The following is a 20,630-nucleotide window of genomic DNA, read 5'->3' as shown; positions in this document are numbered from 1 at the left end:
CGAGTGTGTTAAGATGAAGGCCCTTTCCTCGAATGAACAATAGCCAGGAATTACAGGAAGTCATACAACATTTGCATAGCTCTAGTTTATTACAGCGGAGCAATGCAAAACAGCTGGAACACTGGTTCATGTTTTTGTGCATCATCTTTTAAATGGGCTTCATAATATTGAGGGCTCAAATTAGGTTCTGGCTTTTTTTTTTTTTTTTTTTAAAGGGGAAATATTATGGAAAAGGGATTTCTTAATTGCTTGTATTCACATTTGTGAGTCTGTGCAGTGGCCGTTAACTCAAAGCCAAGAGGTAAGCAGACGTCAATGTTTCCAACAGGATTCAAGCTCAGTAGTTGTTCTAGTAATGCGCAAAGCGGCTCTCATGTTGTCACACCCCGCAGTCGAGGGGATCATTAATTAAGGGGGCGCAGTGGACAAGCGACAAGTGTGTTTTTTGTGGAAACAAATTGCATGTCTCCTTTAAGCGAGTCCGGTTGTGTCAACTTGCAAATGATTTCCGTCCGTTGCTTAAAACAAATTAAAATTAGCAACGTTGAACAAGACTGTCGTAGCTGATGTGCATGTTGTTTGAGTTAAAAACTGCATTTCATAAGTGCAGTTGCTCGTCTATTAACTTCATCATTTTGTTCAACAAAATGAAAAATACTGTTCCAGACTGCCATAAAAGTTAAAGGGAACATACAGCCGTCTGTTAGTGATTTAAATAATAATTAAATCATAATCTCCCTCTTCGCAGAGTTTCTCCACCAATGGCAAAATCAGCAAGGCTGGGCGAAGATCCCGAGACACTTTCAACCTGTCTGTCTGTCTGAAACACTGTCGTGCAGAAAACAGCCGAGAATGGCTCAGAAAAAAAGGTAAGCAAAGCTGCATGACCTTGCCTGAGACAAAACTCATTTCAGCAAGGCACGAAATAGTGTGTCAAGTGATGTCACAGGCATGTTATTAAAACAACTGGGAACTGTTTTAGATTGTGGCTTCATGCATAATACTGTAGGTGTCTCCTTTGGACGGCGCACTGCAGCATCTCTGGCCTATATGTTGGCCTCTGCTTGTGGCTGGTTGCACTGTGGGCTGAGAACAATGTGGACCTTTCATTTGTTGTTTGTTTTCAGGGATGTATGTTGTCCACATGAAAACAGGTCGACGCGCACATAACAAAGTCAATTAGTTCACACGCAAACATGTTGCTTGTCTTGGGTGAGGGCTTCTTGTCGATATCCTTCTTCCTGTGTTTGTTAGGCCGTTCTTTCTCCGTGGCTGCTCGCAGCGATGCTGCAAATACACACTGGTGACATGATGGGGGGCACAGGGGGGCCTGCAAAGCGGGGGGGGGGGGGGGGGGGGGGGTAGTGGAAGTGGCATTAAGAGCGCATACTTCCTCCCGACTCAATTCACATCTTGATAACCCTGTTCCTTCTGAGGGTGGGAGAGGAACCGACAATTGGTTTCCGAGGTTGTTTTTGCTTTCGTTCGCTTAATCTGTTCGTCGACAGAAATGCCAGCGCAGTCTTTTGAAATGAGAACAGGGGCAAATGATTTCAACTAAAGCAATGCTGATGCTGAAGATTCCCGGAACAAATGGGAACTTTTCATCAACCAAACCACAATTCAGTCCAGCTTGTCAGCACTTGAACCTGAAGGCAGAATTCAGGCTATACATCTGTTCAACTACAGCTGAAGGGAGCATTAAATAATAATCTTTTTCCATTTTCAGCTTTAACGCCATTTTGTCTCAGCTCCACTCGATTTAGGACACTTTTCAATTTCAAAATAGCATTGCGGGAAACTGCAAAAAATATGGCGCATTGAACGAATCCTTTTGAATGCTATCATCTAACAATAATGAAGGAGAACGAGTGTCTAAGACCAATTTTAGCAGAGAGGAGACAAAGGGCAAAAACAAAAACATAAACGTTGCTGCAAAGTGGAGACTGTGGCTGTGGACCTTAGCTGTGGACCCTGCAGTATGATACTACTGCAGGGTCCACAGCTAAGGTACGGCGATATATATACTGTAGTTTAGTAGCAGTAAGTACCCTTCAAAAGAGGTATAAAATCACCTTAGGGCAAAGAACCATACGCAGTATTTGGTACCCTTCATTCAAACATCTGCATGGATGAGCTTGGAAAACCACAGCCAATGTCACGTCATCGTTCTCACAGAGTCGTCAGGTAAGTTGATCACCCCTCTTAATTTTTGAATTGATTGTACATTCCCAAAAAAATACAACGTCCAACCGGTAACAATTTGCGTAATGCTGCTGAGGTGGCCGGGCGGGCGCGACGAACGCGAGGCTGCGGGGCCTGCTAGTAGTTTGAAAACTTGCATATTGCACCTACACTTGAACAGGGCATGTTTTGTTTTTTTAAGATCCCGAAACTTCAATGTTTCCGACACTAAATTGTTTGAATAACCACCTGACAACCCGCAACATTTATGTAAATCGGAAGAGATGACACAACCGCAGCACTCAGCCTTTAGACATCTTTGAAATGTCATTTTGGAATGCACCCGTTAGCTCTTTTGGGATTGAATCCTCTGAGAATATTGTTGTTTCCCGCTGTCCAATACATAATGGTCCTCCAAAATGAAAATGTTCGTAGGTCCTGATTAACTAAGCAAAGATGCTCCATTGAATGGACATCCATATTTTTAAATACGACTGATGTTCCGATTTGGCCGGCAGAAAAAAAGAGAGTTATGCTCATCCATACACTGTTACAGAGTGAATGCGTCACATCGCACGCTTGACTCATTTACATATCTACAACGTATCTCCACCAGTGTGGGACATTTCAGTCATCCAACGGGTTCAGAGTTCAGTCGGTAATAATAGCATGGCTCTACAATGAATGGTTTAAAACAAGGCGTGGATTCCTGAGGGCTCCAAAATACACATCCATCCACCAATCGCATTTGATGTTGTCTTCTCGCAATCCTTCACCTGTTCACATCAAGCTTAGTCACTCTATTATGAGCAACGTAGCTTCACTGCTCATTTACTGTCACCGACCAGCTCCATTCTTTCGCTCGGGCTATAATAATAACCGGGCCGTCGGTAATGATGATGTCCATGAGAACAATACTGGCAGACGTCAACGGGCATGTGCTTGCTACCAAATACGTATTCATACATGACAGGAAATAGTCCCCAGTTCATCACAACTTATGGAAATACTGTCACACACTGGGTGGAGACCAACTATTGTTGGGTTAGGGTTTCATTGTCGGTATTGGTCCCGTTAAGAAGGCTTAATTACACGACTGACTGTAGTGGGTTCGGGTGTCGAGGGGTTAGGGTTAGAGTGCTTAGAGCTGGGATGATTCAATTCAAGTTAAGAATAGGGACGGTTGAATAAAATCCAAATCAGATCTGTTCATCGATGCAGAGTCCAGATCAAGAAGAAGAAGAGTGCAATTTCCATCATGCAAAATCTATGTACAATAAATCTTTAGGCATAATAGTAGTGGTGATGTCCTATAGTGTGGATGGAAAGTTCAGTAAAAAAAAAATGGCCACAACAACATGCCAATGCTGTTGTTCAGTGAGGTCTGCGCTGGTGGGCAGCGGTGAGTGACGTCACGCATACTTTTCGTAGGCTCGAGTCGGCAACCCGTGAAACAACCTTGAGCTTTGCGACCCTTCTTTGGTTCCCGCGCTGGACCTCTCTCAGGGTTTCTCTTAGGCGGCATGTTTAGGAACACATGTCCGTCAAACACGGGCCCGCCTCGGACGCGTGTCAGGCGGAACGGCAGGCCGGGGGGCGTGGGGGAGGGGGGGTGGAGTTACGAGGTAGTTGAGGGACTTTACACTAATGCATCCTGGCATCGGGGACTTTTTCCCTATCAAACAGCAGCTCTCGTTCAGCTTTCATGATGGTGACAGTTTGGGACAAAGTTCCAGACTCCAAATCCAAACTTGGAGGTGCCGCTATACATCTCAACTTGGTGTCATACTGTAGGTGACATAGCAAACCATGGTTAGTAGATACTGTATCCATCCATTTCCTCTACCGTTTGTCCTGTTCAGGGTAAGACGAGTGAACCTCTCCACCTTCCGTAACTGGTTATTAGTATAAAGTCCCATGTTTTCCATCCCTTTTTATCAACCGCACCAACTCAAGCCTCTCTATTGGATCACAATGCGTGCAAACGCAAAAGGACTGTTCCCATTAGGGGGGGATTTTTAAATGAATCAATGATGAGATGAAGTTGCCAGGTCACAACTCCTTCCTCACCAGGGGTTATCATAAGACCCCATTAATACACGTTAAAAAACATTGTAATCACCTCCGCCATCAAAGTTATACAAGTGACTTTTAACCACGGATCACCGTACAGTTCTTCCAAATTAATACATAATCATCACGGGTACTTTCCCAGTCCACAGATACTGAATTGATTTGTCAAGGAACCAAGTTGCATAATCATCACGAAGAATGAAGACAGAATATGAGGGAAAAATCCACCTTGGCTAGTGCAAAACTCTTTTTTTTTATGTCAGCACCATAGAAGGGTCCCCTCCATTCAAAGCCAGAAGCTTTTGGCTGGGAGGCAGATGTGAAAAAAAAAAAAAAAAAAAAAGAAAAGAACAAAATGGACACTGCTATTGAACTACCATTAGTCGGGCGGTTACTGTGAGTCGGATGTGTTAACTACTCGACACCGCGGCACCGAGTCCCAAGCGGATTATTTCCATGATCTCACATGGGAAAGTCAAAATTAAATTCCAATAGAATCCAGAATTGTTCGTTTTTGTGTGTTGAACTAGTGCATACTCGGAAACTCCCATTTCTAACTGATAATCTTCTCGAATGTCCTCCAGCTAAAACCTCTACTTCCTATCAAACAGTGCATTGTTGTACAAATTATGGGATGCCTGCGAGGCCAGAGTGTACTTGAATTTCTCTTCTCAGAACACAACACAAGAAACAAGATTTGCCAACTTGATCTACCATGTTGGCTTGAAGCAGTCCACCATAGACTTCCTGTGTCTTTTCAGGCATGGCTTCATGAGACTTTTTGTGTGCATTTACTCATGGTAGACATGCCCAACAAATTACATTTTGCTTCGTGAAGCTTGCCCGAGGGGCTGGATTTTCAGAAAGGCATGACTGGGCCAAAGATAAATGTTGAAATGGCAGACTTCCCGTGTTGTTTTAGGAACGGCTTCTTTTCATTTCTTTGTGTGGCAATCGATGATTGACATGCCTACTAAATGTCACGATGTTAATTGAAACTGGCTTCAGGGGCCGAATTTTCTAAAAGTCGCAATTGGGCCGAATGTACATTTGGAACACGCCGGCAAAATATGGGCCTTTTTTTTTTCTTTTTCTCTCCAGCACTCAGCACTCAGTAAGTCCACTATGGTAGGCCACTGTGGAAACGGAATTGCCATCAATCCCAGAAAACAATCCCACTTCCTCTCCTGTTGCTGGCGGAATGCTTCCCAGCAGAAAATAGAGCACCAGGGATGTAAGAAGAAAAGGTTGCCGGGGCAAATGAAGCGAGTGGGGGGGTGTTAAGGCTGGAGGAAGAGGAGGGGAGAACCAAAGAAGAGAGGGTGGGTCTTAGGGTGGCCGCTGGCAGGGTGGGTGTGATGCCCCCTCCCTGCTTTTTCTTCTTATACCCCCTGCGAAGAAGACGACTGGTGCCGGGACGAGGTGGTCACCATTAAGGAGGACAAGTTAAAAAAAAAAGCTTCCAAGACGACAATAGGTAAGACCAACAGGTTACAGGGATGCAACTCAACGAGCATTCAAGGACAGCCCTCATTCTCTAAATGTGCGTAAATCTACCTTTAGGATATTACAGTTCAAATGAAAGACATGATCAACTACATAAAGTAATGAATATTACGTATTGCTACTTACTGCAGGCTCTGCTCTCCATGTTAGTGTGACACTTTTACAATGGAGCACTTGTTTTATTCCAAAACGTCATTGGGCTCGTGAATTGTTCAAGAAACGTTTCAAGGCGGGCGTCTTTCTATGTCGTGTGCACTGTTAGCCTCTTATGTGAGCCTCATTTTTGTCAAATTGGATTTTCCTTTGTCAATATGCTGTAATATCTTTTTTTCAAGTTTTTTAATGGCTAAATTTGGGAAAAAAAATAAAATAATTGTTCGTATGACTTTTTTTATGACTCCGCAATGGATTTCTTAAAAGAATCTTCATGTGCGTGTGAAGTTTATTTCAGTATTTTAATTAAAAAAGTAAGCTCATTCATTCATTAAATTCATGAAATGTATCGAAACATACTTTTCAAAAGGCCAATTCCTACCTAATCGCTATATCAAAAATTATTTTGATATATATATTTTTTTAATATTAACATTTCTTGAGATGATGGATTTGGGGTTTTCATTAGCTGTAAGCTATAAACATCCAAATTATTTGAAAAACCTGAAATATTACTCCGTGTGTAGCAAATCTATATATCGGTTTCACTCTTTGAATTACTGTATTCTAATTTGTTGCGATATATGCTGTATATATAGATCATAAATGTGAAAATATTTTATTGACGAATTTTTTTACACCATTGCCTTCTACAGTAAAGAGACTATTCTGGCTTCTGATTGCCTCAATAAGTTTTATTTTTGTAAATACACCATAGGAGTATGGTATATCTAAAAAATTAGACCTAAATTACAGAAGAACACTTATCATTACGAAGATTTTACTTACATTTTATTTGTACGGTTTTCAAATTATTCTGCCAATATTTAATCTCTATATTAAAAATGCATTGTGAATATAAAATGTAATTATAAGCAATAAAATGAATTCATATTAAATATATATTTTTCAATAATTACATTATTATTTTTTATTGACTTGCTTTTATTTTTGAGTTTTTTTAAAATTTTTTGTTCAACTTTAACCTTACAGTTATGGTACAGAGTGCCGCCTGTTACATTGGTGTTCACTTGACAGCCTGCGAACACATTTCAATATGGACAAATTCAGTGTGAATACACTTTATTTATTTATTTATTTTTTTACTTATTACTATTCTATTTAAAAAAATATTACAGTGGTACCCTGACTTACAAATTCAATTTGTTCAATGACAACGCTCGTAACTACACAGAACCGCCCCGCCCGGCCCGGCCCCCCCCCCCCCCCCCCCCCCACCCACTCTTCTTGGATAATAGGGAACGAGCATGCCGCGAATAACAAAAATCCTACATTTGACGCTCCTGACTAAAGGGATTTTTAATCAGATAAAGATCCCAAAAGATGGCGGCAAAGGGCCTAAAAGGGAGAGGACCATAAAGCATCAACGCCATGCTTCCCGCTTGTATACAATCATGAACCCGTGCTACATAAACGACTGTATTCAGTAGTTAAATATTTAACACAAACAAAGCACCTTCAGATGTGGCTCGTCAATAGTATTAGCAAGCATACTGTCCTGAATAATACGCTAGCACAAACTGATGTGACATGACAAACAAATATGCAAACTCGCACTTTACACAAATGGTATTGAGTCATGCATTTACACACAATGCAAATGTTAGGAAATACGGGCAAATATGCGGTGGTTTACTGTATTCCATTCCAGCCCCGAAAAAGCACCTCAATTTTTTGATCGCCTCAAGTGATCCATTTGAATGATTCCCTCAAGTCACCAAATAAGGCTCCTTGCCCGATGGAGGTCCAACACTAGCACCTCCGAGTTGCCGTCCGCAGCTAACCAATATCTCATCAGGAGATTGTTGTGTTGTGTGCACAGCTGATGACGAGCCAGGCGGCCATGTAAGGAAGCGAGCCCGCGCCGGGGCGACTGATATACGGACGTCGCCGGCCTTGCACACGTGATGCCAACAGGTGACTCAGAGCAGCCGGCGGCGGGGGAGGGGGGGGGCGGCGGTGGCCCGTAGCTCACTCGACTACGCCTAAGTGACAGCGCCACCAGGCAGCTGAAGTTAAACACACTCATCCTGGATGGCCGTCCTGGCACTGGTGGTTGAATTATGCTCGCCACCCGTGCGGCCTGGCTGCTAAACAGCTGCAGAGCGAGCGCGGTGGCAATCACTCCCAGCGCGTGTCAAAGCTTAATAACAGCCAGCATGCAGATATACAGTGGAACTCCATTTAATCATAAAACAAATACATTTTCCCTCTTGAAATCAATTGAAATGCTTTTTTAAAAATCAGCACATTTTTTAAAGTGAAAAAAAAAAAGCACTAGATTGTATTAATACATAATAAGACAGAATGTAAAGAAATAAAGTGCAATTGCCGTACATACTGTCGTGTCCGTGTGCTGCATGTGTGCCTTTCAGGGGCGTGGTCTAATCGCGTGGCATCACGAGCTTGAGCAGGTTAGTGTGCGCGTGTGCGTCTGGGCGGGAATTGTGGCATACAGCAGTTCCTTGCGACCGTTCTCATCTGATATTTGTGTTCGTCCCTTTCGGTGCCTTTTATTGTGGGCGTGCAAATCATGCTGTCGAATCAGCATCTTGATATGCCACACCTATTACGGGTATTTTTCTATTCTCTTTGATATTTAAAATCAAACAAATATAAATATCAGACAAAGATGATCCAAGTAAATATAAAATACTGATTTTAAATGGGGATTTTATTTATTAAGACGTAAAAAAATTCCTGAGAGAGTAGAACTCATGGTTCTATCAATCACATAAAGTCATCCAGGTCCTGAAGGAGCAAAGCAGCCCCAGACCAACACACTACCACCACCATGCTTGACTGTTGGTATGATATTTTTTTTCTGAAATGCTGAATTACATTTACGCAAGATGTACCGAGACACACACCTTCCAAAAAGTTACATTTTTGTCTCGTCAGTCCATAGAATAATCTCCCAAAAGTCTTGGGAATCATTCAGATATTTTTTTTTTTTTTTTTTTTGCCAAAGTAAGCCGAGCCTTTATGTTCTTTTTGGTCAGCGGTGGTTTTCGCCTTGAAACTCTGCCATGGATGCCATTTTTTCCCAGTCTCTTTCTTAGTTGAGTCAAGAACTCTTACCATAACAGAGGCAAAGGAGGCCTGCAGTTCTTTAGATGTTGTGCTGGGTTCCTTTGTGATCTCGTAGCTGAGTTGTCACCGTGCTCTAAGGGTCATTTTGGTGGGCCGGCCACTCCTGGGAAGGTTTACCACTGTTCAATGTTTTCCCCATTTGTGGATAATGGCTCTCACCAGGGTTCGCTGGAGTCCAAAAGCTTTAGAAATAGCTTTGTAACTCTTACCAGACTGATAAATGTCAATGACTTTATTTATCCTCCATCCATTTTCCAGACCGCTTCTCCTCACTCGGGTTGCGGGCATGCTGGAGCCTATCCCATTTGACTCTGGATGAGAGGCGGGGTACACCCTGGACTGGTCGCTAGCCAATCGCAGGGCACATAAAAACAAACAACCATTCACACTCACATTAACTCACACCTACGGGCAATTGATAGTTTTCAATTAACCTACCATGCATGTTTTTGGGATGCGGGAGGGAACCGGAGTACCCGGAAAAAACCCACACAGGCACGGGAAGAACATGCAAACTCCACACAGACGAGGCTGGATTTGAATCCGTGTCCTCAGAACTGTGAGGCAGATATGCTAGCCAGTTGCAGCTTTTTCAGATCTTTTGGACAACTTCATTTTGCCAGACAGGTTCTTTTTAAGCGACGCCTTGCTTGAACAGATCTGGCTTGGCTGTGGTCAAATAATCTCAGTTTTCAAAAAAAAAGACAAAAAAGTGATTCGCCGCGGTCAGTTCACGACTTAACGGGGGGCAATTACTTTTCCACACAGGGCCAGGTAGCTTTGAATAGTTGTTTTTTCCCCCTTTTATATAATCACCATTTAAAAACTGCGTTTTCTGTTTACTTTCTGTTTATCTTTGTGAGACATTTGTTTGATGATCTTAAAGTAGGGAAACTATGGGGAAAGAAATAAGAATTTGAGAAGGGGGCAAATACTTTTTCACGGCAGTGCCACACTGCTGACATATTTTCTCTGCAACGAAAACGTCAATGCTCGCTCCCTTTCCAGATGATTGTCCTACTCCGTTTTAATTCTCTACTTTGAGGCAGTAACAAGCAGCTGCTAGCTTCACATTTTACAACCAGATCGACACTATATTACGAGCGCCTCTCATTTCACACAAAAAAAAAAAAAAAACGATGGAAAGTTCCAAAAATAAACTACGCTAAAATAAGCCCTCGGAAGGTATGCCGGTTTAAAGCACGTCTCTAATGTTGAACTGGACATGACGCTCGAGATAAATGTGAAATACAGCATGTGTATGTGAGATTATTCCCATCTAAGGTGGTGGCTTTTACATGTCTGCCATCCACTTGTGCTTTGCACTGTGTGGCCTCATGGCTCCCTCTAGAGAATGTCAAATAATGGAGGAAATAAATCAGCCATTCTCACTCATCGTGCAGCCTCAGCACAATTGCCCTCGAAGCACATCGCAGTGGGAATACTTGGTTGACATCACGAAAGTTACTTTAAACACGGCCCAGAAAATGTACACCCAGCATCTCCGCTAGCGTCCGAATGTTTACGAGGACGGCGGCCGGTGCATCCTACACCTCCATGACGCCAAGGGGTTTGTCAAAAAAGAAAGGTGCAGAAGGGAAAGGATCCAATTTCACTTAACTGGTCCCAAAATGATTATTTCCTGTATATAGTACAAGTGATGCATCTTTATTCATCCATCTATGCCGGCGACATTTAGTGACAACCGGTAACAATTAAATGCTTTCACTAAATGGCAGAAGATACTATTAACGCGTTTAGTCACCTGTTGCCATTCATGCAACAGAATAGCTTTGTGCCCGACTAAAGATTTCAAATTTGCGAGTAAACTGAAACAAAATCGTCGTTTTTTTCAGTAGACAGTGGTACCTTGACAAGTTTCATTTGTGATGAAAGAAATTAAATGAATGGGAATGCCATTAATCTGTTCACCCAGCCATAAAATAACACCAAAAATGATATTTTAATTCATAAAAACATAACAATCAAATAGAATGTAAAGAATGAAACCATCATCACGAAAAAAAAAATGAATGGGTGAGTTTTTCAACGTAAACGGAGGATTGGCTCAAAAAAAAATAAAAATTTGCAAATAGGCAACCTCACAAAGCTGGATTGAATATATTTAATCAAGGTTCACTGTACTTTAATTGCACCATTTTTTTTCCCCAATCAAGCAAATTTGAAAAACTTGGGGCACTAACACGTCAAGGTAGCGCCGTACGATCCGAACATTTCCATCGGCTCCCGTCTCGCGCGCAAGCAATCAAAACATGTTGAATATTTGCGCCGCCAACACGGCCGCCAAGTTTGTCACTTCCCTGTAAGGCGGCAAAGAGTGCAACCGAGTGGAAAAAGCGTGCGGTCCCTTCGTCTGCCTCCCTACTTTGTTTGTGCGGCATTAGCAGCGGCAGCCCAGTGTATCAGTGCCCGTCGTCCATTAGATCTCCATTAGCCTGCCAACGCACATTGTAAATAGACGTGACAGCGCTGATGCTGCACAGGCTCGTCCTCACCGAGGGCCGGCGTGTAATGAATCGCTGCTTATTATCGCCACGGCGAGATGGAGACGGGAGCGAAGAGCTGCGAGGCACCAAGAAATTCAACGGAATTCCATTTTTTTAAATTTGGGAAATTGAAGATCGTTCTTATTGTAATTGTAACGATTCATTGATCATCTGTCCGTTGTGTGGAAGGCAAAATTGGAGTGCAGTGATTGGTGGCCACCAGCAGAGGCGCTGTTGTTTCACTCTCAACCAACGTGACATGTCGGCGACCTTTTCAGAATATTACGATTTGATTACCGATAGCTTTCCAACTTTTTCTCGTGACGATGACTTTTTCTTGTAAAGTATGATTTTTGGACTTTATATCATCGCACCTTTTTTCACCATAACATTGCGACTTTATTCCTTTAACATCATGTTTCAATGAAAGTAATATGACTTTATTCTTACATTTCAACCTTTGTAAAAAATTGTTTGACTAAATATTGATTCTCATAAAATTGCTACCTTTTGTTCTAATGTAGTTTTTGTTTAAATATGACTTTTTTTTTGGAATAAAATTACAACTTTTTTCCTAATTTTCTTGGTCTAAATATTACAACTTTTTTTTCTCAGAAAATGCTACTTTTTCTCATAATAGTACAAGTTCTTTGTCCAAAGATTAAGACTTTCTTCTCATAATTGTTTTGTGAGTAAAATAAAATGGGAACTTCTCGCTCATGATATTACAAGGTTCTTGTCTAAATATGACTATTCATGAAATTTTGACTTTTGTATTTTGTTTAAATATTGTAACTTCATTTTAATAAATTGCTACTTTTTTCTCTAAATCTTAGGCATTTTTTGTATTAAGATTTGTATTCACAAAATTGCTACTTTTTGTCACAATAGTAAATGTTTTGCCTTTATATTATCATTAAAGTTTTATTTTTTATTGTAATATTACAAATAGTTTGCCTAAATGTTTTTTCCTCTAAACAGATGTTCTTTCCTCTAAATATTAAGAATTAATTTTCATAAAATTGCTACTTTTTATCATTATATTAAAACAACTTGTCTAAGTATTATGACTTTGATCTCAAAAAAATGGCAACTTTATTCTCGTAGCATTCCAATGTTGCATTCCAACTTTTTCTTGTAACATTTCAACTCGAATCTATTCTATCAAGTACTTTTTCTCGTAGCTAGGTTCCTCAAACAAATGTGCCTTTATCCCCGTAACATTCCGACTTTTTTCTTATCCTATCACAAACCTATTCAGGCAACATTCATACCATGAGGCATTTGTCTCATTGTTCTTGTAATATTGCAGCCTTTATCTTCTTGATATTTCAACTTCATTCTTTTTCCTCATGACTTCCCCCCCCCAGACTGTGAGTATTCTCCATTATCTGACGTCAATTTTTATATCTAATACAAATTTGCCTGAAATCTAAGTGGGAAAACACACTTTGCTGCGTACGTCTGTAATCAGGATGAGCAGGGTTGAATCCATTTCATGATGCCAGTAAATGATGTGAACCCAAGGGTGAACAAAGCCCGACGGTCGTTTGATAAGAACACGGCCGCTTCCATGTTCAACCTCCTGCTATTGTGCCGTCTGGACTCTCACTCCCTTCCTCAGACTCTGGACGTCTTTGTGATTCACTTCCAGTCGAGATCATCATCAGCCTTATGCAAGCCGCCGGCGTGACGGCCCAGCATTGTGGACACAAAGTAACACAAAGTACAAAGCATAAGAGTCAATAGGAAGAGTCTTTTCTTCTTGGGAATTGGTCAATCAGTGCTTCCTTTGTCGGGTTTCGTTTGTCAAAGGTAGTAGTGTATGCAGTGTGCCACATAGCGGACCATTGTGCAGGTGGCATAGGATCAATTTCCACTGATTTCAAACCTTTCACGACTTTATTGTCGTATATATCGTGTTGTTGTTGGTTTTTTTTATTCTCGTGACATTAGGCCTTTTTCCTCAACGTGACTTTGGTGTCGTGACGTGATTTGTTTTTTTTCTTGAAACAAAGAATGCCTTTTGTTCCCCTTCATAATATTTCAACCTCTTGTACTATTATAACTTTTTTTTCTTGTGACATTATGAATCTTTACTCGTAATATTCTGTTTTATTCTTGGAAAAGAAGATGACTATTCACGCAACAAAATAACTTCTTTATCACAACATTACGTCGTCCCTGTAAAACTGCCGTTATCATCACAGCATTTGGAACTGTTTTATTGGATTACAATTTCATTCTCATTACATTCTGACTTACATTACAACTTTAATCTTGCAATAATACAAATTTAATAGAAATACATCTCTTGTAACATTATGACTTGTAATGTTACAGTATGACTTTACAGCTTTCCTCTCACAATTTCTTTTCCTAAAAAAACGTATATTTCTGGGAACTAACTTTTTTCATAATTTGATAACTTTATTCTCATCAATTACATTTTTCGGAATTCATCATGTCAACTATTTGTCAAAGAACTTTATGATGATAACATTAAGACATTTTCCTCTTAACATTGACTTTTTAGAGTAACATCAGGATTTATTTTCTATTTTACGACTTGAATATTCCACTTTATCCCCATCAAGACCAATCTTCCATGTAACATTACATTTTTATTGTAACATTAGTTTTTCACAATATTCCAACCTTTTTTCTCAACTATACAATATTCCCACTGTTCTTTCAATGTATTTTGTTTCTTTTAAATCAAATCTTACAAGCACATAAGTTTATTAGTAGTCGTATGTCATTTTTTCTTTTATGAATTTAGTCTCATGTTACATTATTGCTCGTACGATGACAACCATTTCCACATACGTTCCACATTTCCTCAAATCATTTACGATTGTTTTTCTTTCAGCGTGTTCCTAATACTCCTTAGTCCTCATTTGTGATGTCGCAATGGAAAGCCCGACACCTCTTGCCATATATAAGCGCGATAGAGAGTGGAGAGAGGGAGTGTGGACACATGGTCATGGTCATGGTCATTTGGACCTTCTCTCTCTCTCGCACACGCCTAACCGTTGTCAGCGTGGTCAGCCGGCTCCATGAAAGCCTTCTAGGGCAGAACGCACAGCGGACTGTTAGAAATGGAAAGTCAGGGCTCACCAAAAGGAGGAACGGTAAGCGACGACCTTTCTTCCATACATTTGCTTCCGTTCTGATGTTTCTCCAACTTTGCCAAGTATGGAAAAGGCTCAAGATGGATGTAAAAGTCTCTTATCTGTCTGACACAGAGGTTAGTAGCCAACGTCTTAATGATGGGGTCATTCATAAAGCTGCCTTATAGGGTCATTGCCAGCTCGCCGGCAACACGTTTGGGTCTGGGCCAAAGTCTCACTAATGTTAAGAGTGGGGGGAAAGCTCATAGGGAGCTCCACATGGGAGAGTTGAGGACGATTTTGGGGCCGGAGGAGGAGTCGGAAGCTGCGGTAACGGAGCGGGTGCCCGCTGCAGGCCACATGCTACATCCGTGCGCCATTGAAAGGACAAAGTCTTCTCCATTCGACCTGCCCGCTGGCTGCGTTTTTACCCACTCGTGTCGGTCACTCATGCACATGCTGGAATTAGACAGGGCACAACTGTAAATATATACGGCATATATTGGACGAATATTTGCTCTTAAAACAGCCACTTTGTGTACTTTAGTGTGATTCAAGAAGTTCCTCTCCCACAAGGGGTGGTGATGGGGAAAAACTGGTTTTCATGCTAGTGTGTCCAGTCCGCAAGCCATTCACAGGCAGAGAAGCTATTTTTACGGAGATGATCCACACACACACGCACAAACGCACAGAATGACCAGGAACATCTGCTTTTGTCTCTTAAACCTTAGTAAGCACCATGCTCATTGAAATACATATTTAGAGTACATTACCAATATCTTTCATGGCGATGTAATTTAATGTATTCTGTCACTTGGTGTTTTTTCCATGTTTACATTTTCTTGCTACTTAATATTTCATTTTAATGTTTCATTTTCTTGTTAGTTTAGACAGTATATTTTTTTATAGTTTTGTATACAGTATTTTATTTGCTGTCGTTTTTTCTTGTCAGCTTAAATGTCGCTTTTGATATCCTTCTCACAATAGTTGGCAGAAATTTTGGCGCGTTCCTCCTGAGAGAACTGCTGTGACTGAGCCAAGTTCGTAGGCCGCCTTGCTTCCACATGCATGTTCAGGTCTGCCCGTCAATTTTCAATAGGATTAAGATCTGGTCTTTGCAATGGCCATTCAAAAACACCGACTTTGTGATCCTTAAGCCACTTTGCAGCCAGTTTGGTAATATGTCCATTTGGAGGACCCATTTGCACTCAAACTTTAACTTCCTGGCTGGTGTCTTGAGGTGGTCCTTCAGTATTTCCGCATAATGTTCTTTCCTCATAATGTCATCTACAGTATTTTGTGAAGCGTACCAGTCCCTCTTGTAGCGAAACAGATAAACGTTGCACCTACAGGCATCTGGAAATTGCACCAGAATTGTGCAAGTGCAATTTTCTTCCTTTCTTTTGCCTGCCCATGATGTTACACGAAGAAGCAGCGTGTTTCTGCTGTATCTTCAAATAGATCCACGGGTGTGTCTCTATTTCACGCAAATGTTTTAAATAAACCAATCACAAGTTTCCAAAACATAATGTCAACATCTGGGTTTACCCAAATTGTTTTAAGGCATTGTAATTTTACAGTATGTAAACTTCTAACTGAAAAAGTTATGGAAAATTGCCTAAAATTGCCTTGTCTTATTATTCTGACAAGGTGGAACAGCATGTTGAGGCGGCCATTTTGAACACCCAAGTCACCAATATGCTTCCTTTACTGTACACCGCTTCCTGCTGCTCCTTCCTTATCTCATCTCGTCATTCCTCTCAGGTGTGCCCTCGGTGCCCGTGAGCCGCAATGGGCGACTGGAGCCTCTTGGGGAACGTCCTGGAGGAGGTCCAGGAGCACTCCACCTCGGTGGGCAAGGTGTGGCTCACCGTGCTCTTCATCTTCCGCATCCTGGTGCTGGGCACGGCGGCCGAGTCGTCGTGGGGCGACGAGCAGAGCGACTTCCTCTGCGACACGCAGCAGCCCGGCTGCACCAATGTGTGCTACGACCGCGCCTTCCCCATCGCGCACATCCGCTATTGGGTGCTGCAGATCGTCTTCGTGTCCACGCCGTCCCTCATCTACATGGGCCACGCCGTGCATGCCGTGCGAGGCGAGGAGAAGCGCAAGCGGCGGGAGCAGGAGGAGAGGGAGGCCAGATCGGAGGAGGGCGAGGCCGAGATGGAGGGCGAGAAGGAGTACCTGCAACGGAGGGAGAGCGGGAAGGAGGCCGGGGCCGACGGGCAGAACCGTCTGCGCCTCAAGGGTCCGCTCCTCCACACCTACGTCCTTAGCATCCTCATCCGCACCGCAATGGAGGTGATCTTCATCGCCGTGCAGTACATGATCTACGGGGTGTTCCTCAAGGCGCTGTACCTGTGCACGGCGTCGCCCTGCCCGAACCCGGTCAACTGCTACATGTCGCGGCCCACCGAGAAGAACATCTTCATCGTGTTCATGCTGGGGGTGGCCGCAGTGTCCCTGGCGCTGTCCGTGCTCGAGCTCTACTACCTGGGCTGGAAGAGCCTGAGGGCGTGCGTCCGGCGGAAGGCCGCGCGGCGCACCCAGCCCGTCGTCGCGCCGACGCTGCTGGAGCACGACGGCCCAGTCGCCCCGCGGAGCCCGCCTCCCGACTTCAGCCGCTGCGTCGACCCCCTGACCTCCTTGGCGTCCGTTCCCTTCAGCAACAGGATGGCGCTGCAGCAGAACTCGGCCAACATGGCGGCCGAGCGTCACCACGGCGGGGACAACCTGGAGGACAACGAGGACTTCCTGCAGAGGTACCGGCCGGCGGCGCCGCCCCAGGGGCTGCCCAACAACTGCCGCAACGCGCCACCTCCGCCCTCGGGCTACGTTGAGAACAAACGACGTCTGAGCAAGATTAGCGGCAGCAGCGGGCGAGGGAGACAAGACGACCTGACCATTTAAACGAGGGACCTTCAGGAACCACTTTGAACTGCACCATAAATACGCAGGGTAACAGAAGGGACGCCTGACAATTGCACTTATTTGTTTTTAAAGCGGGCACCACGACGCACTAGTCGTTAGCATGTGTGCCGAACAGCTCAGCTCCTGCCTTCCTGCGTGGCGTTGGCATGTTCTTCCCGTGTTTTCAAGGGTATTTCAGCATCCTCCCACATTCCAAAAACAGTTCCCAGGTGTCCTCATAACATGTCAGTGACATGATTTCGTCAAATTAGGTAAAAGAGTTATAGCACAGTTTATTATTGATTTCTTGTCTTATGAATATTTGCCCATTTTTTGAAGCGGTCCTCTTTCATGCAAATGAGCAACTGTAATCCCGCCCATATCCTGCTGTACCAATGGCAAGTCCGGTTTTCGTTGCCATGACGGGGGCAGATTCTGAGCATTGCAACTGGAGGGAGTAGTAGAGTAAAGACCAAAGAAAATATTTTTCGCTTCTGGAGGTAGCGGTTCATGTACTGTACTGCGTGTATGTGGCGTATCGCCATATCACCAAACACAAATACCATACCACTATCGCATTGACAACTTTACCAAGCACTCAACGATGTGCCGCATATAAGAAGATAGCACTGTCAGCTAACGCTAATCTGTGCGTCCAGCAAAACTCAATACAGCTCTGCTTACCTTTTGGATTTCATGTGATAGCAGGAATGTTGCGCTGATCATGTCATAGGTGGAGAAACTCTGGTGGGGGGTAGTTATAATTAGCCCCACCCAACTGCTGTATTTGTATACTGTACAAACAGTCTATTTCCCATAATATGTCCCCTTTAAAGATCCTGTAAAGTGAAATGATTATTATTTTTTTTTACTTAATACATTCATTATACCTATTTGAAGATAATTATTGTAGAACTCAGTTGTCGATTAGTGTTAAACTGCTTGTCAGCATTTGAGTTTTCCTGATTTTTGGGGCATGGCTAAAGTTTTGAGTCCAGGATGAGTCGCCCCTCCTCATTATATTAGAACTTGAGCACCTTCGTTTGCATCAGCGGTTAGCTAACATCTTAACATGCAGTTAGCTAACAACCTGTGCCCACGCCCGGAAAATGGCCGAGGAAGAGAAAGAAAGAAGAAAGATTCTGGACAAAGTAGCATCTGTTTTTCCACGTTGTAGAAGTGGGGTTTGATTGACATTAGAGTGGTTTCAGCACATTCAGTGGACACGCCCACAGCGTTTGAGAACGGAGACAGCGGGGGATTTTTCACAATTTTGAAGCCTCAATTTTACTTTCACTTTACAGGGACATTTTGTTAATAATTGTGAAGTTTCCATAAAGGTAATGTGCCTTAATGAGAGTCATGTGAGGTGTTACTTCAAAGCCATTTATTGTATGAAATTTTCATGTGAGCAGAGCCCATTCAGAGGCCCGATGTGGATGACTGTCGTGATTTTATATGGCCACTAGGTGGCGACTGCACATGTTACGTTTCTCCCTGTCTTTTTTTTTTTTTAATGGTTCGTCTCTATGCAATGTTTTATCCACAAATTGACTTGATTTCATCCATCAATAATTTTACTGTATTTTGCAGTGTATGTGGACTGAGTATTCATTCATTATGTTTTTAGAAGAAACGTTTCCATGTAACTTCGGTTTTAGTGTGTAACGACAGCAAAAATCCATCTCTTCTATCAAAATATACATATTTGTTTCATATGTATTTCCTGCAGTTTTTCTCAATAAATGATCACGTCTGTTTAATGTTGTAATATTTTTACAAAACAATAGAGGGCAGAAAACATCCTGAACGCACCTCCCAGTCAAAATCCTAGAGACGAGGAAGAAATTATGGTGCGTTCAATGTCGTAACACGAGTAATACATTTTAGAAAATAAAAGTTATTTTTCGTGGGGGGGAAGCGGAGACTCAATACTAGTTGTACGGTTACTATTTATCAATAACTTTTATGAGCCATGAATGACGTGCATGGCACGGAGCGGAGGTGCCGGTTGAAAATATTTTATTGATCTGTCGTCAAGGGTAAAACACACCATGTCAGTTCGACGACAGTAATAAAATAATTTGAATTGTTTAAAACTGGGAAACCATTCGATCTGTATTATTACATGAAAAACAGGATATAATTTAACCTCCAGGAATATGTCCAACTATCCACTTGGAGAACGTGTTTTAAAGAAATTCAAGATTATGAAAAAGAAAAAAAAAACTGAACGCAGCACATGCCTGATGGGAAACGTAGTTTTCAACCCGCGACTCAAGTGCACTCGGTGCAGATCTGCTCTACATTTCCCGGTGGCATGGCCTGACTACAACCGGCAGCTGAAGACACTTCTTGCCGAAGGTTGACACAGAGTCTTCATTTTAGCTTTTGCTTGACGAGTAAGTAAGACGCTGTTTTCATTGCTAGCTCGGCTGACATTTGAGTCGTCATGCTGCAAAGAGTTTAAGCTAGCATCGCCTGTCTTGTTGCCCGCTATCAACGAACCGGCGGCAAAGTAACACAACTGACGATTCTACCATAACAATATTATACGTACTGGCAACCGAATACTGCTTTGTGGTTGTGCTGTCATATTAGACGAAGAACGTCAAAAAGTCGTTACGCCACCCCACGGCCCCTTTCAACGCCAACGTCTCCTTACTCTCCTCGTAACGTTGCACGGGGTCCTCGGTTTACAACGGAGTTCCGTTTCTTATCTTTCTACGCTGGCGACGTAACCCGAATTTGTACGTAAGTAACACTTCTAGGCCATAACTATATTTAAAAAACAAAAACAAAAACAAAACGGTAATCTTTTTAATGAAGAGGGATTTAAACCGAGGACCACTTGTTAACTGCCTGGTCTCAATACCCGTCCCTGTAATTATTATTACACTATGTAGCACAGGCTTTGTCGGATGTTAGGCTTTAACAAGCCATTGGCGAATTTATGTTTTAGAACTGGTTCGTTATGAATACATGCAGGGAAATTTCGGACAAATAAAACCACAGAGGAGTTGTTGGGGAGTAACTAATTATATGTAACAAGATTACAAATGTATGTAAT

At 42.4% G+C, this 20,630-nt stretch overlaps 1 protein-coding gene across 5 annotated transcripts; it reads left to right on the top strand.

Annotated features, from left to right (window-relative positions):
- The first annotated feature begins 749 nt into the window (after positions 1–749).
- On the top strand, positions 750–19,316 carry gja5a (gap junction protein, alpha 5a). Of its 5 annotated transcripts, XM_061793505.1 has the most exons (3): positions 14,186–14,671; positions 15,638–15,726; positions 16,415–19,316. In XM_061793505.1, exon 3 carries the CDS (start codon positions 16,442–16,444, stop codon positions 17,558–17,560), a length of 1,119 nt encoding a protein of 372 aa, XP_061649489.1. In that variant the 5' UTR covers positions 14,186–14,671; positions 15,638–15,726; positions 16,415–16,441; the 3' UTR covers positions 17,561–19,316. The 5 variants fall into 5 exon arrangements, with proteins under 5 accessions (XP_061649487.1, XP_061649485.1, XP_061649486.1 ...); XM_061793503.1 differs by lacking the exons at positions 14,186–14,671; positions 15,638–15,726 and adding an exon at positions 750–869; XM_061793501.1 differs by lacking the exons at positions 14,186–14,671; positions 15,638–15,726 and adding an exon at positions 5,636–5,734.
- Positions 19,317–20,630: the final 1,314 nt, after the last annotated feature.

This window comes from Phyllopteryx taeniolatus, chromosome 12, assembly GCF_024500385.1.
Source record: "Phyllopteryx taeniolatus isolate TA_2022b chromosome 12, UOR_Ptae_1.2, whole genome shotgun sequence".
Lineage (NCBI taxonomy): Eukaryota > Metazoa > Chordata > Actinopteri > Syngnathiformes > Syngnathidae > Phyllopteryx > Phyllopteryx taeniolatus.
The sequence above is the reverse complement of the archived record's forward strand: the minus strand, read 5'-3'. Positions and strand labels throughout refer to the sequence as shown.

Coding starts and splice junctions, on each gene's coding strand:
- gja5a (XM_061793503.1), top strand. CDS start 16,442: ATGGGCGACTGGAGCCTCTTGGGGAACGTCCTGGAGGAGGTCCAGGAG.